The 21,316-nt window shown below is 48.9% G+C and overlaps 2 protein-coding genes and 1 pseudogene across 2 annotated transcripts; 2 read left to right on the top strand and 1 right to left on the bottom strand.

Moving 5' to 3' along the window:
• The first annotated feature begins 532 nt into the window (after positions 1-532).
• LOC148772355 (UBA domain-containing protein Mud1-like) lies at positions 533-1,129 on the top strand. The gene has a single exon (XM_088815002.1). It carries the CDS (start codon positions 533-535, stop codon positions 1,127-1,129), a length of 597 nt encoding a protein of 198 aa, XP_088671128.1.
• A 1,382-nt stretch (positions 1,130-2,511) lies between these two features.
• Positions 2,512-3,444, top strand: LOC148772354 (18S ribosomal RNA; annotated as a pseudogene; the record flags this gene model as incomplete).
• Positions 3,445-3,792: 348 nt separating this feature from the next.
• Positions 3,793-5,355, bottom strand: LOC148772353 (uncharacterized). The gene is made up of 2 exons (XM_088815001.1): positions 5,010-5,355; positions 3,793-4,721 (listed from the first exon to the last, which is right to left on the bottom strand). Exons 1-2 carry the CDS (start codon positions 5,353-5,355, stop codon positions 3,793-3,795), a joined length of 1,275 nt encoding a protein of 424 aa, XP_088671127.1.
• Positions 5,356-21,316: the final 15,961 nt, after the last annotated feature.

Below are 21,316 nucleotides of genomic sequence, written 5' to 3'. Positions count from 1 at the left end.
AGATTAAGCCATGCATGTGTAAGTATGAACTAATTCAGACTGTGAAACTGCGAATGGCTCATTAAATCAGTTATAGTTTGTTTGATGGTACCTGCTACTCGGATAACCGTAGTAATTCTAGAGCTAATACGTGCAACAAACCCCGACTTCAGGAAGGGATGCATTTATTAGATAAAAGGTCGACACAGGCTCTGCCCGTCATTGCGATGATTCATGATAACTCGACGGATCGCACGGCCCTCGTGCCGGCAACGCATCATTCAAATTTGTGCCCTATCAACTTTCAATGGTAGGATAGTGGCCTACTATGGTGGTGACGGGTGACGGAGAATTAGGGTTCGATTCCGGAGAGGGAGCCTGAGAAACGGCTACCACATCCAAGGAAGGCAGCAGGCGCGCAAATTACCCAATCCTGATACGGGGAGGTAGTGACAATAAATAACAATACCGGGTAGTGCAAACCAAGACCGGGGGACAACCTGTCGTCAACAAGCAAAACCGTGGCTGTTTCCTATGTGATGGCAACCACCGGATGAGGGATTGTCTGAAGAGGAGCAAGTTGAATGCTTTGATGCGGGAGTCGGATAGTGAGGAAGATTCGGACGAGACGAGGCGTGCGAATCCAATTCAGTTGCTGAGTGCTTTGGTCGTGGACAAGGCACCCAATGGCACCAAGGGCTTGATGTATGCCTCGGTGCTGATCAATGGCAAAGAAGTGAAGGCGATGGTTGATTCGGGAGCAACTCATAACTTCGTTGCCGAGAGAGAAGTCAAGAAGTTGGGCTTGACTCTCTCAAAACATGCAAGTCAAGTGAAGGCTGTAAATTCAGAGGCGGGGTCGGTGAGAGGCAGAACCGATGTCGATCTAGTGATCGGTTCTTGGAAACGGCAGTGCGGGCTGACTGTCGTACCACTAGACGATTTCGATGTGATATTGGGGCAAGAGTTCCTACTTGCTGCCAAGGCTGCGGTGATACCGTTTCTCGGTGGGCTGATGATTATGGACGAAGAGCGTCCATGCTTCGTTGAATGCTCATACGTACCGAAAGCAAAGGCGGGAAAGAAACCGGTGGCGAGGTTGGCTGCGGTGCAATTGGAGGCAGAATCGGGCTGGTTTGCTTGTACGTGAGTTGCCGAGAAATGAGTCAGGGGCAGAAGGCAAGTTAAGGTATTCATTTGGGTTTATGAATGGGCATTGTGGCCTTACTTTTGTTCTAAGTTGCTGCCGTGCGTGGCACAACTCGTAGGTTCGAAATGTGGTATTCTCTGAATTTTTGTGGCATGTTGGGTTTTTCGTGGGCTGGTTCCTGTTGTGGATGAAATGGAAGCTGTGCTTGGGTGATTTCCGTGGGCTGGAGGTCTCCTTTCTCGATCGGTGTGGCAATCGAGATAAAATACTAGTTGTGCCAAAAACTAGTATTTTCACTTGTTGTTGGGTGCTGCCGTTTAAACGTGGTCAGCGTTTATTTTTCCGAGGGCTGAAAGAATATGTGGGATGTTCGTGGGATCAGACTTGGATTTCGGGGTTCGATGTGGTGCTGGTGCTGGTGCTGAAGCACAATCGAAAACGGTGGCAAGACAAGTGGAAACGAGGGACAGCTGAAGCCGATGGTGTCGGTTCGACGAGGGCGTCGAACACCGTTGGTGGGGGAGGTCTGTTACCCCCTTAATCGGTGATATCGGTAATGACTCGAGTGTGGCCGAGTCATGACCGATAAATAGTGCCAAGTGGGGATTGGCACAAGGCAGCCACACGATCGGCCAATGAGTGGTCGAGTGATCGGCAAGCATTTGGGGTGTTTGGCCGAGAAAGCAAGGATCGGCTTGATTCAAGTGGGAACGGTGATCGATAGTACTTGTGGCTGGCACGGGCGTTGCTCGGCAGCAAAGACGGACAAGCGTGGGCAGTAATCGACATGCGGCCGATAACGTGGGCAAACGAACGTTCGAGGGAAATCGACCACGACTTGACAAGTGTGGGCAAAATTGGCAAGGCAAGCAAGGCAGCCCGATGAGCGGGCGTGCCGATGACCGTGTGGGCAAAGAGCTGGCAAGTAATCGGTAAAGGCAAGCAAAAGTGCGGAAAAGGCAAGGCAGATGGGCTGCCTAGCAACCGGCCGGGCTGTTTGGGCCGTTTGGCGCGCGTTCGCGGGCTCGTTCAAGTTGGGCTTCGGAAATCAGCCTTGTGGGCGGATTTGAGGAAGTTATGGAGCGGTTGAGGCCTGAAAATGCATGAAAACTGCCCCTTATTACTTGTAATAGTTAGCCAAGTGTCATGTTTGTATGCTGCCATGTGTACTTAGGTAGTTTTGTGTGAAAACTACCTTTTCCATGTATTTATTTGGCTATGAGTGCACAAATCCGAGGATCTAGTATCATCTACCATATGAGAGTTCAGATTGCAATTGTTGGGCAATTTTGAGTGAGGATTTTGTGTGTGCACCTTAGTCTCTTTTGTATTCGTTGTGGGAATTAATATAAAGGTTGGGCATTGCCCGTAAACGTGCTTGTGTGTTTGATTTCCGCTGCATACTCTTGTGTTCGTTTACGTGGTTCAAAAGACTCGGTGTTTGTGTGCATTTGTGCGAAGAAAATCGTGAGGAAGGCTGACTGATTTGGTGGGCAAATCAGGCCGTACAGTGGGAAAATTTCGGTGATAAATTAACCCCTGTAACACCTACTATGGTGGTGACGGGTGACGGAGAATTAGGGTTCGATTCCGGAGAGGGAGCCTGAGAAATGGCTACCACATCCAAGGAAGGCAGCAGGCGTGCAAATTACCCAATCTTGATACGGGGAGGTAGTGACAATAAATAACAATACCGGGCTCTATGAGTCTGGTAATTGGAATGAGTACAATCTAAATCCCTTAACGAGGATCCATTGGAGGGAAAGTCTGGTGCCAGCAGCCGCGGTAATTCCAGCTCCAATAGCGTATTTTTAAGTTGTTGCAGTTAAAAAGCTCGTAGTTGGACTTTGGGTTGGGTCGGCCGGTCCGCCTCTGGTGTGCACCGGTTGTCTCGTCCCTTCTGCCGGCGATGCGCTCCTGGTCTTAACTGGCCGGGTCGTGCCTCCGGCGCTGTTACTTTGAAGAATTAGAGTGCTCAAAGCAAGCCTACGCTCTGGATACATTAGCATGGGATAACATTATAGGATTTCGGTCCTATTACGTTGGCCTTCGGGATCGGAGTAATGATTAACAGGGACAGTCGGGGGCATTCGTATTTCATAGTCAGAGGTGAAATTCTTGGATTTATGAAAGACGAACAACTGCGAAAGCATTTGCCAAGGATGTTTTCATTAATCAAGAACGAAAGTTGGGGGCTCGAAGACGATCAGATACCTTCCTAGTCTCAACCATAAACGATGCCGACCAGGGATCGGCGGATGTTGCTTTTAGGACTCCGCCGGCACCTTATGAGAAATCAAAGTCTTTGGGTTCCGGGGGGAGTATGGTCGCAAGGCTGAAACTTAAAGGAATTGACGGAAGGGCACCACCAGGAGTGGAGCCTGCGGCTTAATTTGACTCAACACGGGGAAACTTACCAGGTCCAGACATAGTAAGGATTGACAGACTGAGAGCTCTTTCTATTTTTTTTGATTAAAATGTAAATATTATAAATCAAAAAAAAAAGTCGTAGACAATTACAACGGGTATACCCGAGGAAATTGCAGAACCTAATGCAGAAAGCAAAAATAAAAGCTAACAAAAAGCAGAAAAAAGAAATAGCTAACATAAAAGCAGAAAAAAGTGGGAAAAACCCACTGAAGCCTAGCATCTAGATCATGCCCTCATGGGTGCATAAGGCTGCCCGGTTGTCCGTTCGTCCTTGAAATCGCAAGCTCCGGGTGCTGGCTGAACATAGCCGAGTAAACATGTAGCTGAATCTTCCTTGTGAGGTCCTTCGGATTAGTTCCAATTTTCTCAAATTTCCACTTATTCCGAGCCTCCCAAATGTGGTACACGAGACTTGCTAGTGCACATCGCTGCGTCTTGCTACGGTACGACTTCCCTCGTACGTCCTTCTTGAGCCATTTAAGTGCGGCATCCAATGTGGTTGGTCTTCGGCGGATACCCAACCATATCCGTATGTTTGTCCACACCTCTCGAGACATGCTGCATGCGAAAAAGAGGTGCTTCTTAGTCTCGATCTCCACACCACATAAGACGCATTTGGAGTTGACGGCTACACGTGAGCGTTTCTCCACTCGGTCCATTGTGGCCAATCGATCCATGGTTGCCATCCATAGGATAAACGAGTGCTTTGGAGTCATAGAAGGTGCCCAAAGAAGTTTACCCCACGGTTTGATCGGGGCCTTAGCCCTAATCCAGACGTATACTTTGCTCACATTTAATTTGCCAAGCTCTGTAAAAGATTCCAGCTTAGCAATAAGTAACTGAGTAGTCCCCGCGCTCTCCACCAGTTCGTCCCGGATCCGGATGATGCTCTTGAAGAAGGGTGAAGCTGTAAGTGACGGTGACCACTCCCATATGGTTCGTCCCTTGAGATAGAACTCATTCACCCACTGTATCCACAGAGAGTCTTTCTTCAAGTGAAAATCCCACAAATTTTTCACAAGAAAGCTTCGATTCCAATCAGTCAAATCAAGAAGTCCCAAACCCCCTTCTTCCTTTGGTTTGCACAACTTCGGCCACGTTACTTTTGGGGCCGCCGCACCCCGTAAAAACGTTTTGCATATTGTCTCTATACGATCGATAACTGCGTGTGGGATCGAAAATATGGATAGCCAGTAGCAGCACGTACCTTGAACCACGGTTTTCAAAATCTCCAACCGTCCGGCATAAGAGAGTGTTTGGCGAGTCCACACTCCTATGGCTTGCTCGATTTTATCTAGCAATGGTTGATGGTTGAGTACTCGTAACTTAGATGCAGCGAGTGGAATCCATTTGCAAAGTGAAACTCGTTTTCGATCTCTAATCGGTCCCCCGGTTTAACTCCCGCTAAGAAGATATTAGACTTCGCATGATTTGCCTTGAGCCCCGAAACCTGCCCAAATTCGTAGACCGTCTTGGCGAGGATACGGATCGATTCCACATCTCCTCGAGAAAATACCATAAGATCGTCCGCAAAGATCAGATGTGTTATCTTGTGGAGATGGCACATCGGATGGTAGTTGAGTTCTTTCAATCGGACGCACATGAAGTAGTCGGGAAAGATACTCCATGCATATAACGAACAAGTAGGGCGATAAGGGATCTCCTTGCCTCAATCTACGCGTAGCTGGAAAAAATCCCTTTGTTTCACCGTTAATCAAGATCGAATAAGAAACAGAAGTTACGCATTGCATAATCCATCCCGTGAATTTAACTGGGAAACCCAAGCCCTCCAACATAGCTTGGAGAAATTCTCAGTTAACCGAGTCATATGCTTTGCGTAAGTCCATCTTCAACAAGCACCTAGGCGAAATACGCTTCCTCTCGTAATGCCGAATAAGATGTTCCACCAAGTGTATATTGTCCGTGATCGATCTCACCCCCACGAACGCTGATTGTGCTTTATCAATAATCTTTGGTAGAACGCTGGCTAAACGGGTCGTGAGGACTTTTGCAATGACCTTATAGATCACATTGCAGCAAGCTATCGGTCGAAAATCCCCCACGTCTTGAGCTTGTACTTTCTTCGGAATAAAGACAAGTACCGTGTTATTCCATTGCTTCAGCAAAGAGCCACTCCGAAAAAATTCATGCACTGCTTCCATCAAGAGTGGCCCAACCGTGTCCCATGAGTGTTTGAAAAAGTGGGCGGAAAAACCGTCCGGTCCCGGAGCCTTGTCGTCCGAGATATCAAACAACGCATCCTTTATTTCCGAATTAAGGATTGGTCCCATAAGAGCAGCACCATCATCCTCTTGAATCCTTGGCTCGGAATGTAGAACCCCCAAGTCAATAGCATCACAAGGCTGACGTGTTCCTAAGAATTCCATGTAGAACTTCAAAACTTCTGCATGGACTTCATCACGTGAAGTGGTCATCGTCCCGTCCGCACGGCGAATAGATGCCACGTGGTTTCGTTGAGCATTACGTTTAGCCATGCCATGAAAGAATTTCGTCGGCCGATCGCTAATCTTCAAATAATGTAGCTTCGCCTTTTGGTAGTAGAAGCTTCGTTCCGCCCTTGTGAGAAATTTCGCCTTCTCCGATCGACTAAGTACTTCTTGTTGCAGGGCTGCATTATGCTGATCGTCATGCAGCTGCTGTTGGCTCTCCTCAAGATCATGAGATGCCCGTTTAGCTCGTTCCGAAATGTGACCAAATTCGTTCCGATTAAGGCTCTTGAGAGGGGATTTCAATGCCTTAAGATTTTTGATCACCGCCCATTGTCGGCTTCCTTGACGATCCGCTGTCCAAACGTCTTGAACAATTGTTTTAAAATCCCCATGCATCGTCCACATATTGAAGAATCGGAACGGGCGAGAAACCGGCTCCCCATCCACCCCCATCTTTACTAAGATCGGCGAGTGGTCCGAATGCTTCCCGAACGGTAAGAAAGTAGCCGAGCTGCTGCCATACGTTTGCAGCCAAACCGGATTCACCATAGCTCGGTCAAGCTTGCTCCACACAGTATGATTTGACCAAGTATAGTAAAATCCCGTAGAGGTTAAGTCATCCAATCCGGTTACCCGACAACACTCTTGGATATCATTAACCATATAAGGGGTCACAGCATTGCCACCCGATTTTTCAACCGGTCGCCGAACCGTGTTGAAATCCCCTAAGCATAGCCACGGTAAAGTAGAAGATTGACCGTAGTTTGCAAGCGACGTCCACAACGGCCTGCGAGAAGTAATTGTAAACCATCCATATACAAAGCTCACCTGAATTTGCCGTTGCGACACAAGACAAGAGATCTTGCAATGAATGAGTTGGTCCGTCATTCCCATCGTCTCCACCTGAACCACTGCCGGATTCCATATCAATAGAATACGGCCCGCCCTATGAAGTTGGAAATTGTTCACTTGACCCCAGTGCCGGAATTTCCGAGACATAATCCCTTCCAACACCCCCGGATCCCATACTTTCGTCTCCAATAAACCGCATGCATCCACCTTATGTCTCCTAATGAGGTCGGCGACCTTGTTTTGCGTGAGGGCATTATTTAATCCCCTCACGTTCCAGCAGGCGACAATCATTGTTTAACTATAGGAGGAACCATGCCCCTCCGCGGCAATAGCGTATTTTCATCGGTTGCACTGGTGGGCGTCTTCGCCCCTTCCACTCGCACTGGGAATGCGTCATCCCTCCCTTTTGTCACAAGGATAGCATTAGCCGGGAGGTCCTTCTTCTTGTGCGTAATAAATGGTTGCTTACCCGGAGTCGAAGCCACAGGAGTATTGAGATCGTCGAATTTCGGTAGCTCCTCCCCCGTACGCACGGGCGTTTCATAGCAATCCGTGGAATCATCGTCTTCAACCACATCCTCCTCCCTAATGTCTTCGTCCGAAGCATCACTGTCACTCAAATCCTCAAATACCGTGCGGGTGCCCGTCCATGGAACAATGGCATCTTCCCCTTCCTTCGGTTGCTCAGGTGGAGTCACGGTCGTAGCACCCTCCGGGGGGGCAGGGGGTGCTGCCTTTTTCCGGTTCCGGCGTCTTTTCTTCAATTCAGCCGCCCTACACTTTTCCGATGTGTGAGACATCGTCTTGCATTTAGTGCAATAGGCCGGAACATAACCATACTCGATTTGAACCTCGTAAGATTGGTTCAACGAGTTGATCAGTGTCAACGATTTCCGTAGAGGTTTCGAAGCATCCACCTCCACCTGAATCCGTGCATAGCCAAAGCTGGCCAACTCCTTTGTATTCTTGTCCATTTGAACCGGGCGACCGATCTTCTGGCCAATCATACTCAGGGACTTCTGGTTGTACAATTCGCCGGATATGTTGCGAAGCGTCACCCAAACCGGAACATATACCATCTCTCGGATGTCAAAGTTAAAGAACTTTGGCATCTTGCGAACATACAGTGTGGAAGTACCAAAATTATACTTCCCCGCCTCCATAATCTTCGTCCTATCTTGGTCCGTTTCAAATTTGAACAAAATCCACCCGGTAGGATGGATTTGGTACTTCGACGGGACCCCCCATCTTGCTTTGATGTCCTTGATTGCATCGATTCCGGGGAATGGCCCCGGAAAATAACCGACACTCAAGAACACACCCCTCGTATCCAACTCAACTACATCGTCTTCTCCGAATCGTAGTTCATCGGAGTCATCCAATCCTTCCACCGGGTGGAGCGCCAAGTCTGCCGGCGGTGGGCGCGTGCCTTTGAAGAAACTTGCCCACGTTTTCGGAGCTTCCTTGTCTTCGGTGGGAACTCGTCCACGTTCCTCTGCTGCCTTAGAAGTTTCGGTATGAGGAATGGCCGGAGTGATAGGCTCCGATGTGGTGGGGGCCACCGCGCCACTCGCCAAACCCGTCACCGGTTGCGCATCCAAGGTTTTGGCCATGCCGTTGTTCGTTTCACCTCCCTTGCCAAGCGTCTCTCTGCCCCGTCCTCCTTTCCTCACCATGTGGAACGGTGGCAAAGATTTCTTGCTGCAAATTCACGCCCAAACCCTAGCAAGAGTCCTTAGATCTCAAAACTCTACCGCTACCAAGAGTCCCGTCAACGTGGGACTCTTCACGCCGATGTAACGCGATCAGAGCTCCAGATCCCCTGCTCCAAATAGTGCCAAATTATACTCAAAATAAATCTCTTGAAGAGAGGATTCCAACGGTATAAGATCCGTCAAATTCCGACCAACGGTTAGGGAGTTATGCCTCCGAGAAGCCCCGTCGCCGGCAGTACTGCGCACGCACCGTAGAATCCTCACAAAAACAAATCCAGAGATCCAAATCGTGAAAAACTACCGCCCAAAGGTAGCCCTTGAAAAGGAGAATCCAACGGTATAAGCCCCGTTGATTTCCAACCACCGGTGAGGGAGATATGCCTCAGATCCGAACCTTCGCCGTCAAAACGCACGTCCTCGGTAGAACGTCCACAGAAACCGATCCACAGCTTCAAATCGAACGCAATAACAACTTATAGAAAGCTCTTTCCGAGAGGAATCCAACAGTGGGTGCCCCGTTAAATTCCGCCCGGTAGAAAAAAAGATACGGCTCGAAGAAGCACCGCCTGCGGCTGAAAACCTAAGGCAGCGGAAAGCTCTTTTCCTAACTTTCAGGGAGCGCGTTTTTTTTTACTGAGAGCTCTTTCTATTTTTTTGATTGAAGATGTAAATAGTATAAATCAAAAAAAGTCGTAGACAATTACAACGGGCATACCCGAGGGAATTGAGGCACTAACGGATAGCTACAAGCAGGGCCGGTCCGGGGTATTTCGGGGCCCAGGGCAAAACTTAAAATTGTGGCCCTAAATATAGGGTTCGGGAGCAACATTCCGATTTTTTCGAAAAATATGTAAAATATAAATATATTTAATAATAAAATTATATTAGAAATAAAATGATTACTTTACAAAACTAGTGTAACGCTCGGGGCTTAATCTCACTTTGCACCCTTGAAATGTACATTTTGTCACTTTGCATCCTCAAGATAAGTTAACTACTCACTGCATCATCGAAACACGATATATCATGCATAGTGCAATCCAAATGAAATTTTAAAAGCTAGTAAATGCAATTTGATATTTTAAGTGGTATTTAAAAATTATATTTTTATCAAAATAAAATATTTTACGAAAACAATGCTTCAACTGTTTCGTTATCAAGTTATCTAAAAATCATATTTTCTTCCAAATATTTAATTTCTACCTAATATTTTGACCAATTACAATAAAAGATTCATCAATCGAATAATATAGTGATAATTTTTTATTTTTTTAGAAAAAAAATATAGTCTATTTCAATAATCCGGTGTGGTTTTTATTTTTTCGCACTTCGTGTGCTTGAAATTAGGCTGGAGATTAAAGAAAATAACAATTTAATTAGTTATTTTGCACCCCGAAAAAAAAAATGTTTTATTATTCAATTCATGGTGCATTATGAATGACTTATTGTGTTTTGAGGATGCAATGTGCTATTATTATTTTTCAAGGGTGTAAAGTGTCAAAATGCTCCATTTAAAGGGTGCAAAGTGAAATTAAATCAACGTTAGGAAAAAAAACCAGTAATGATGAAAAATTAAGAATTAAGACACAAATTGTAGAAAAACGTAAATAGAAAAAGATGTAGGGGTTTAACTGAGAGAACAATAAAATTGGAATAAAAATATATAAATAAATAAATAAAATAGCGAGAGAAAGAAAGTTGAAAAGTCAAAAATGATTTAAAAGAAAAAAGAAAAAACAAGTCTTTCTCCTTAAAGAAGCAAAATACGGCAGGTTTAAGAAATAAAAAAACAGAAATTAAACACATTCACAAAATACACTATAATAAAATTTAAAAATTCTGGGCCCCACTAACAAATGGGCCCTGGGCCTGGGCCCCGCTCGCCCTGGTCCAGGGCCGGCCCTGGCTACAAGCTATCAAAAAGCATAAAAAACATAAAAAAAACATAAAGAAACTCAAATTCGTAAATAAAAACAAGTTCGGCTGAGGTTAAGCACCCCGGCCCTAGATGGCGTCGATTTGGCCTAGCATGAATCGGCCTCCACTGCTGGTCGTCAATTCCGGATGCTGCAAAAACATAACTGAGTACACGTGGGTTTGAATCCTCCGAATAATAGCGGTTGCCGTCGTTTCCGTCATGTCGAATTTCCTCTTGTTCCGAGCTGCCCAAATGTGATAAATAACATTCGCCAAAGCACATCTCCTCGCCTTGCTTCGGTAAGATTTGCCCTTGACATCCTTCACGAGCCACTTCAATGCAGCCCGTAACGTAGTTGGTCTTTGCGAGATCCCCAACCAAACACGAATACGATCCCATACTTCTCTCGAGATGCTACATCGGAAAAATAAGTGCTCACGGTCTTCGTTCCCCGCTCCGCACATCACACACGTCTTCTCCACTGTCTCGAATTTTGCCACATTTTCTAGGGTTTGCAACCGGTCAAGGGCGGCTAACCATAGAATGAAAGAGTGCTTGGGAGTCATCGAGTGGTCCCAAATCCGTCGGCCCCAAGGCGGCCCCCCAGTAGGGGCCCTAATCCAATCGTAGATCCTTCCAACCGTGATCTTCCCCATGCTCGAAAACGTCTCCATTCGAGCAAGAAGCAATGGGATTGACCCCGCCTTGCCCACGATTTCATCCCGTATGCGGCATATATTTTTAAAATACGGGGGTGAAGTCGTCGACGGTTGCCCTTCCCATACGGCCGTTCCTTTGAGATAAAACTCGTTCACCCATTGGATCCATAGGGAATCCTTTTTCAAGTGGATGTCCCATATGTCCTTCACAAGCAAGCTACGGTTCCACGTGCGCAAACACCGAAGCCCCAGCCCCCCATCGGCCTTCGGCTTGCACAAGTACTCCCACCCGACTTTTGGAGCACTAGTTCCCCACAAGAAATCCCGTGCCATATCCTCTATGCGACCAATAACTGTAATCGGCACAGCGAAAATCGAAAGCCAATAACAACACGTACCTTGAACGACCGCCTTCAAAATCTCCAACCGACCCGCGTAAGATAGCGTATGCCCCTTCCAAGCTCCGATGGCATGCTCGATTTTGTCAAGAAGAGGTTGATAATTCAGCACTCGCAGTTTCGACGCAGCAAGTGGAATACGTAAGTATCGAAATGGGAAGGTGCCGGTGGCAAATCCGAATTCCTCCTCAATCAATGTGCGATCGGCCACCTGAACTCCGGCAAGGAAAATGTTCGACTTCAAGTTATTGACTTGAAGCCCCGATGCACGGCCGAACTCCAGTACCGTAGTGGCAAGCGTACGAACGGATGCAGTATCTCCTCTCGAAAATAGCATCAAGTCGTCGGCAAAGATGAGATGCGTCAATTTGTGCACGTGGCACATCGGATGGAAGTTAAGCTCTTGCTCCATCGACCGTGTATGCAGCAGCCTCGATAGATATTCCATACATATAACAAAGAGATAAGAGGATAACGGATCCCCTTGACGAAGCCCTCTCATCCCCGGAAAAAACCCCTTCGTCACTCCATTAACCGACACCGTGTAGGAGACCGATGTCACACACTCCATAATCCATCGGACCACCAAGTCCGGGAACCCTAACTCCACCAACATTGATCGCAAAAAGTCCCAATTTACGGAGTCGTAGGCCTTCCGTAAATCCATCTTTATCATGCACCGGGGAGAAATCCTCTTGCGCTCGTAGCCCCTCATGAGCTGCTCCACCATATGTATGTTGTCCGTGATAGATCGCCCACTCACAAAAGCAGACTGGGCCCGATCGATAATAGAGGGCAACACCTTCTCAATACGCTTCGTAATGACCTTCGCTATCACCTTGTAAATTACGTTGCAGCAAGCGATAGGCCGAAAATCCCCTACCGTTTCAGCTTGGGGTGATTTTGGTATGAACACCAAAACCGTGTTATCCCATTGTTTAAGCAACTCGCCACTGCGGAAGAACTCCAAGGCTGCCTCAGTAATGAGAGGTCCTACTGTCGACCATGCAGCCTTGAAAAAGAGAGCCGTGTACCCATCCGGCCCCGGTGCCTTATCGTCAGCGATATCGAAAAGTGCTTCCCGAATCTCCACCCCCGTCACCGGTTGAATCAGCCCATCACGGTCCTCCTCTCCCAGTCTCGGCCCCGCGGCAATAACGTGAGTATCAACCGGTTCACATGTAGTACGAGTGCCCAAGAAATTACGATAATAGGTCTCGAATTCACCTAGTACCTCGTCCCTTGAGGTTGTGAGCGTACCATCCTCCCTGCGAAGTGCTGTAATGTTATTTCGTTTGGCATTTCGCTTCACGATCCCATGGAAAAACTTCGTCGTCCGATCTGAATCTCGCAAATGGTGAAGCTTCGCCTTTTGGTAGAAAAAACTCTTCTCTGCTTTCGCCAAGAAGCGAAATTGCTCTACTTTAGCCATCATCTCCCCACACAGTTGTTGGTTTTGGGGGTCGTTGTGGAAATTTTTCTGGATTTCCTCAAGCTCTCCTCCCACACGTTTCACACGTTCAGATATATGCCCGAACTCTCGTCTGTTGAAACGCTTAAGTGGATGCTTTAGGGCCTTGAGGTTCTTGCACACGGCCCACTGACGACTGCCCCGGTAATTCGCCGTCCAAATCTCCTTAACTTCTCGTTGAAAATCGTCGTGCTGAGTCCACATGTTGAAGAAACTAAAAGGGCGAGATGCCAGGGGTTCGGTCCCACCTAATCGCACAATCACCGGAGAGTGGTCCGACACCCCCCCAAACGGAAGGAATTGTGCCGAGCTACCCTCAAATACGTCACGCCACGTTGGATTTACAAGCGCACGGTCAAGCTTGCTCCATACCGTATGATTCGTCCACGTGTATTGAAACCCTGTCGAGGGTAAGTCCTCAAGTCCACTTCGTCGAAAGCATGTCTGTATATCATTTAACAAATAGGGAGTCATCAAGTTCCCACCCGATTTCTCTTCCGGCTTCAGCACCACGTTGAAATCACACAAGCACAGCCACGGCTCGGTTATGTTCGACCCAAAATCCACTAATGATTGCCATAGTGGCCGTCTAGTAACTGGTGTGAAAAGACCATACACAAAGCTAGCGTAGAATAGTCGTTGAGTGACCAAACACGTTACCTTGCAATGGATCACCTGCGACGTCATACCAAGAACTTCCACCCGAGCCACATCCGGGTTCCAAATAACGAGGATCCGGCCTGCCGTGTGGAGGTGAAAATTGTCGACCTTCTTCCAATGCCGGAATCGCCGTTCCACGATCGAACTCAGCGTTCCCGGGTCCCAAATCTTCGTCTCCAATAAGCCACAAACCGAAAGTTTGTGCTTACCAAGGAGGTCCCCGACCTCCTTCTGCGTGAGGGAGTTGAGCAACCCCCTCACATTCCAACATCCCACAATCATTTCGCCTTAGAGGGATTGAGGCCCCCCCGCGGCTCTTTAGTATTACGCTCATCTCGTACACTCTTCAACTCACTCTCCGCCTCCGAATTTGATTCCACTTCTTTCGGTATCAGAATCGCATCCGGGGGTAAATACTTCTTCTTGATTGTGAACTTCGACTTAGGGGCTGTTCCCGGGGATTTTGGGGAGTGTAGGGCATTAAACTCAACCAAGGATCCCCGATCGTCGTCATCCGCTGCATAGCACTCGGTCGATCCATCCTCCGAAACAACATCCTCATCTCCCTCGGTTAGCCCGGCAGCCACGGTCTCCGCCTCCTTTTCCGGCAATTGCTCATCCTCTATCACCGTTCTCTTGCCGGCCCATACCGTGGTCGCCGGTGGTTCTTGTGTAGCACTCACCACCGGTTTAGGCTTCCGACTTCGTCCACGTTTCACCACCGCCTCCGCTCGACATTGATCCGTTTTATGCGTAAGGGTCTGGCATTTCGAGCAAAACACTGGCTCATAGCTATACTCGATTGGGGCCTCATAGCTTTTCCCTTTCGCATTGATCAACGTGAGAGATCGTCGTAAGGGTTTCGATGCGTCCACCTCCACTTGTAGACGAGCGAACCCTAGCCTCCCCATCTCACTCGTAACCTTGTCCATTTGTACCGGTTTGCCTATCTTTTGAGCGATCTTACTCAACGCCTTTTTATTGTAGAGCTCCGCAGAGATGTTGCGGATAATCACCCAAACCGGTACAAACATCATGTCGTTGATGTCAAAATTGAAGAAATCCGGCATGGTGCGAATGTACAGTGTCGCCCGGCCATGTTCGAATTTCCCCAACTCCACCACCTTCGACCGATCTTGGTCCGTTGTGAATTTGAACACAATCCATCCCGTAGGATGGATCTGAAACTTCGCCGGGACCTCCCATTGAGCCTTGATCGCACGTATTGCCTCAACTCCGGGGAATTTCCCCGGAAAATACGCCACGACCAAGAACACGCCCTTCGTTCCCCAATCTGTTTCGTCGTCTTCGTCAAATTTGAGGACGTTTGTGTCGTCCAAGTCATTCACTGAGTCCAGTGCAAGATCCTCCGGTGGCGGTGGCCATCCTTTGAAAAATTGTGCCCAATTCACACGTTCACCATCGCCGGAGTGTAGCCCTGTTGTAGTTCCACGGATTTCGCCTGCCGTTGATGTCTCAGCGTGTGGGATTGCCACCACCGTTGTAGCCTCATTCGTCGGAGGTGTAACCGGTGTTGGCCCGGGGGGTGCCGATACAGCACCGTCCCCAACACCGGCCACCCCTTTGCCTTTCCCGGCCGTGGCCGGCTTCGATGCATCGCCCACGACTGCCGGTCCTTTCCCCTTGTCCAGCGCCGCACCCCCTGCCTTTTTCCTAGCCATTATGGCCGTCAAAACCTAACCCCTTGTATCGCCCTACCCAAACCCTAGCCGTCACTCCCACCAACGCCGGGCGCAAACCCTAGCACGCCTAGAAACCCTAACCGCCGACACCGGCCGAAGAACCCTAGCCGCGCCCCACCTACCGACAAACCCTAGCCCCCGGCCCACCAGGCCCACCACAACCCTAGCTGCCCACGCGTTGACCGAAACCCTAGCCGTCAGCTCCGCCGGAGCCCAACCACCGGCCGTCCACCCCTGATCGGAAATAATGGCCGTCAACACACACACGGCCAAAATCCTACGGGGGATCCTCCAAAATTCACGTATTGACCACAAAAACGTGGCCAATCCTCCACAAATCGTAGATCCGGATGATCCACGAGCAACAAACGCACAAAACAAAACACACCTTCGAGATCCCGTACAAAACCTTGAAAAGCGAAAGAGAAGATAAAAACGAAACTCCCTTACCCGAAGACAGAAAGCCCACAAAATCACCCTCAATATGAGCGCGCCGATGAGGCGAGTTGATTGGTGGTGAAACCAAGACAATCCGATCACCGGAGATGGAGGAGCGGCCGTCGGAAGGCACCCTCTTGGTCGAGAAAACCTAGGGGGCGGAAAAATCTTTTCCTAACCTTGGGGAGCGTTTTTACTGAGAGCACTGAGAGCTCTTTCTAGATTATATGGGTGGTGGTGCATGGCCGTACTGAGAGCTCTTTCTTTTTTTTTTTTTTTTGGTAATGCAGGAACCCGCAGCCAACCATATAGGTGCACTGGGTAAACCTACACTCTCGTATAATAGCTTGCAAACCATACGAGAGATGTAAACCACACTAGGCTAACCATGTGTGACAAGCTCGACCTAGCGACCGTTGGCAAGGGGATTCGAACTTGGGTCAATTGACCCAAGCTCTCCTGCTCCAACCGCTAGGCCACCCTTGCGGGTACTGAGAGCTCTTTCTATTTTTTTTTTTTTTTTTGATTGAAGATGTAAATATATAAATCAAAAAAAGTCGTAGACAATTACAACGGGCATACCCGAGGGAATTGAAGCACTAACGGATGGCTACAAGCCATCGAAAAGCGTAAAAACGTAATGAAAACATCAAATTCGTAAAACAATAATAGTATCGGTTGGGGGTAATCCCCAAGTCCTAGTTTGCGTCGGTTTGGCCTATCATGAATCGGCCTTCACTGCTGGTCGTCAATTCCGGATGCTGCATAAACATAGCTGAGTAGACGTGGGTCTTGATCCTCGTAATAATAGCGGTTGCCGTCGACTCCGTCATGTCGAATTTCGTCCTGTTCCGAGCTGCCCAAATGTGATACACAACACTCGCCAAAGCACATCTCCTCGCCTTACTTCGGTAAGATTTGCCCTTGACATCCTTCACAAGCCACTTCAAAGCTGCACGTAGTGTCGTCGGCCGTTGGGCGATCCCCAACCAAACGCGAATCCGGTCCCATACCTCCCTCGAAATGCTACATCGGAAAAAGAGGTGCTCACGGTCTTCGTTCCCCGCTCCGCACAAAACGCAAGTCTTCTCCACCGTCGTGAACTTTGACACATTATCTAGGGTTTGCAACCGATCAAGGGCAGCTAACCATAGAATGAAAGAATGCTTGGGAGTCATTGAATGGTCCCAAATCCGTCGGCCCCAAGGCGGCCCCCCGGTAGGGGCCGATAACCAGTCGTAAACTCGTCCAACCGTGAGCTTCCCCATGCTCGAAAACTCCTCCAATCGAGCAAGAAGCAAAGGAAGTGACCCCGCCTTGCCCACGACTTCATCCCGAATGCTGCAAATATTTTTAAAAAATGGGGGAGAAGTCGTCGACGGTTGCCATTCCCATACAGCCGTGCCTTTGAGATAAAACTCATTCACCCATTGGATCCACAGGGAGTCCTTTTTCAGGTGGATATCCCATAGGTCCTTCACTAACAAGCAACGGTTCCACGTGCGCAAACACCGAAGTCCCAGCCCCCGATCGGCCCTCGGCTTGCACAAGTGCTCCCAACCGACTTTTGGAGCACTGGATCCCCACAAGAAATCCCGCGCCATATCCTCAATGCGACCTATGACCGTTATCGGCACCGAAAAAATCGAAAGCCAATAACAACACGTACCTTGCACCACTGCTTTCAAAATCTCCAGTCGCCCTGCATAAGATAAAGTGTGCCCCTTCCAAGCTCCGATGGCGTGCTCGATTTTGTCAAGCAGCGGTTGGTAATTCAGCACTCGCAGTTTAGACGCGGCAAGTGGGATGCCTAAGTATCGAAACGGGAAGGTGCCGGTGGCAAATCCGAACTCCTCCACAATCGATGTACGTTCCGCCTCATGGACTCCGGCGAGAAAAATATTCGACTTCAAGTTGTTCACTTGAAGCCCCGATGCACGGCCAAACTCGAGGACCGTGGTAGCTAGTGTACGTATGGATGCAGCATCTCCTCTCGAAAATAGCATCAAGTCATCGGCGAAGATGAGGTGCGTCAATTTGTGCACATGGCACATCGGATGGAAGTTGAGCTCTTGCTCCATCGATCGAGTATGCAGCAGTCTCGATAGATATTCCATGCATATAACGAAAAGAAAAGGTGATAGCGGATCCCCTTGTCGAAGTCCTCTCATCCCCGGAAAAAACCCTTTCGTCACTCCATTTACCGACACCGTGTAAGAGACTGAGGTTACACATTCCATGATCCATCGAACCACTAAGTCCGGGAACCCCAACTCCACCAACATTGACCGCAAGAAGTCCCAATTTACGGAGTCGTAAGCCTTTCGTAAATCCATCTTAATCATGCACCGGGGAGAAATCCTCTTTCGCTCATAACCCCTCATTAGCTGCTCCACCATATGGATGTTATCCGTGATCGATCTGCCACTCACAAAAGCAGACTGGGCCCGATCTATGATAGAGGGCAGCACCTTCTCAATGCGCTTCGTAATTACCTTCGCAATCACCTTGTAAATTACGTTGCAGCAGGCTATAGGACGAAAATCACCCACTGTTTCGGCTTGGGCTGATTTTGGTATGAACACCAAAACCGTATTGTCCCATTGTTTTAACAACTCGCCACTCCGAAAGAACTCCAAGGCTGCCTCAGTAAGCAATGGTCCCACGGTCGACCACGCAGCCTTGAAAAAGAGGGCCGTGTACCCATCCGGCCCCGGGGCCTTATCGTCAGCGATATCGAAAAGTGCTTCCCGAATCTCCTCCTCCGTCACCGGTTGGATTAGCCCATCACGGTCCTCATCATCTAATCTCGGCCCCGTGGCAATAACATGAGCATCCACCGGTTCGCATGTAGAACGAGTGCCCAAGAAATTTCGGTAATAGGTCTCGAATTCACCTAGTACCTCGTCCCTTGAGGTCGTGAGCGATCCATCCTCCCTGCGAAGTGCTGTGATGTTGTTTCGTTTAGCATTCCTCTTCGCAATACCGTGAAAAAACTTCGTCGTCTTGTCCGAATCTTTCAAATGGTGCAGCTTCGCCTTTTGATAGAAAAAACTCTTTTCTGCCTTTGCCAGGAATCGGTATTGCTCCACTTTCGCCTGCACCTCCCCACAAAGACGTTGGTTATGGGGGTCGTTGTGGAAATTTTGCTGAATATCCTCGAGTTCTCCTCCCACACGTTTCACCCGTTCAGATATATGCCCGAACTCTCGCCTGTTGAAACGCTTGAGTGGATGTTTAAGGGCCTTGAGATTCTTACAAACGGCCCATTGACGGCTGCCCCGGTGATCCGCCGTCCATATCTCGTTGACTTCTCGCTGAAAATCGTCGTGTTGGGTCCACATGTTGAAAAAACGAAAAGGCCGAGATGCCGGGGGCTCGGTCCCACCTAATCGCACAATCACCGGAGAATGGTCCGACACCCCCCCAAACGGCAGGAATTGGGCCGAACTATTCTCAAAAACGTCGTGCCAATTTTGATTTGCAAGTGCGCGGTCAAGTTTGCTCCACACCGTATGGTTCGACCACGTGTATTGAAATCCCGTCGATGGTAAATCCTCTAGTCCACTTCGTCGGAAGCATGTCTGTATGTCATGTAGCAGGTAGGGGGTCATCAAATTGCCCCCCGATTTTTCTTCCGGCTTTCGTACCACGTTGAAATCACCCAAACAAAGCCATGGATCGGTGATGTTCGCCCCAAAATCCTCTAACTCTTGCCACAACGGTCGTCGAGTGACTGGTGTGAAAAGACCGTACACAAAACTCACGTAAAAAAATCGTTGGGTCACCTTACACGATACCTTGCAATGGATCACCTGCGACGTCATACCAAGAACTTCCACCCGAGCCACATCCGGATTCCAAATAACAAGGATCCGGCCTGCCGTGTGGAGGTGAAAATTATCGGCCTTCATCCAATGCCGGAAACGCCGTTCCATAATCGAGTTCAGCGTTCCCGGGTCCCAAATCTTCGTCTCCAATAAGCCACAAACCGAGAGTTTGTGCTTACCAATGAGGTCCCCGACCTCCTTCTGTGTGAGGGAGTTGAGCAACCCCCTCACATTCCAACATCCAACAATCATTTCGACTTTGGGGGTTTCTGGCCCCCCCGCGGCTCTGCTATGTCATGATCATCACGAACGGTCTTCAACACACTTTCCCCCACCGAATTCGATTCCACATCTTTGGGTAGCAAGATCGCATCCGGGGGTAAGTTCTTCTTCTTGATTGTGAACTTCGACTTAGGGGCTGTATCCGGGGAGTGTAGGGCATTAAATTCCACCAAAGATCCCCGTTCATCGTCATCGGCTTCGTAGCATTCAGTCGAACCATCCTCCGAGACACCGTCCTCAACACCCACGGCCACCTCATCATCCACGGTCTCCAACGCCTTTTCCGGTACCGACTCATCCACAAGCAACGTTCTCTTACCGGCCCATACCGTTGTCACCGGCGTATCTTGTGTATCACTCACCACCGGTTTCGGTTTACGGCTACGTCCACGCTTCACCACTGCCTCTGCTCGACATTGATCAGTTTTATGCGTAAGAGTCTGGCATTTCGAGCAAAACACCGGTTCATAACTATACTCGATTGGGGCCTCATAGCTTTTCCCTTTCGCATTGATCAACGTGAGAGACCGCCGTAACGGTTTCGATGCGTCCACCTCCACTTGCAGCCGAGCGAAACCTAGCCTCCCCATCTCGCTCGTAACCTTGTCCATTTGTACCGGTTTGCCTATCTTCTGAGCGATCTTACTCAACGCCTTTTTGTTGTAGAGCTCCACTGATATGTTGCGTATGATCACCCAAACCGGTACGAACATCATGTCGTTGATGTCAAAGTTGAAGAATTCCGGCATGGAGCGAATGTAGAGAGTCGCCAGTCCATGTTCGAATTTCCCCAACTCCACCACCTTCATCCTGTCTTGGTCCGTTGTGAATTTGAACACAATCCACCCCGTGGGATGGATCTGAAACTTCACCGGGACCTCCCATTGAGCCTTGATCGCGCGTATGGCCTCAACACCGGGGAATTTCCCCGGAAAATACGCCACGGCCAAGAACACACCCTTCGTACCCCAATCTGTTTCGTCATCTTCGTCGAATTTCAGGACATTGGAGTCGTCCAATCCGGTAACCGAATCCAGTGCCAGATCCTCCGGTGGTGGTGGTCGTCCTTTGAAAAATTGAGCCCAATTCACACGTTCGCCATCACCGGACTGCAGTCCAATCGTAGATCCCCGAATTTCACCCGCCGTTGATGTCTCGGCATGTGGAATTTTCGTCGTCGTTGTAGCCTCGATCGTCGGTGTGACCGGTGGTTGCCTGGGGGGTGCCGATGTAGCACCAACCCCCTCACCGGTCACCACTTTCCCTTTCCCGGCCGCTTCCGGTTTCGGTGCACCGGCTAAGTCAGCCGGTCCCTTCCCCTTGTCCACCGCCGCCTTCTTCCTAGCCATTGTGGTCGCCAAACCTAACCCCTTGTATCACC

This window comes from Erythranthe guttata, chromosome 2 (genome assembly GCF_056151865.1).
Source record: "Erythranthe guttata isolate IM_541 chromosome 2, IM_541, whole genome shotgun sequence".
NCBI classification, from domain to species: domain Eukaryota; kingdom Viridiplantae; phylum Streptophyta; class Magnoliopsida; order Lamiales; family Phrymaceae; genus Erythranthe; species Erythranthe guttata.
This window is presented reverse-complemented; position numbering and strand designations above follow the sequence as displayed.

Excerpts from the sequence above, each read along its gene's own strand:
- LOC148772355 (XM_088815002.1), top strand. The coding sequence starts at position 533 with ATGAGGGATTGTCTGAAGAGGAGCAAGTTGAATGCTTTGATGCGGGAG.
- LOC148772353 (XM_088815001.1), bottom strand. The coding sequence starts at position 5,355 with ATGTTGGAGGGCTTGGGTTTCCCAGTTAAATTCACGGGATGGATTATG. Across the intron at positions 4,722-5,009 it reads CGGTCTACGAATTTGGGCAG|TTATCGATCGTATAGAGACA; the intron begins GTTTCGGGGCTC and ends TCCCACACGCAG.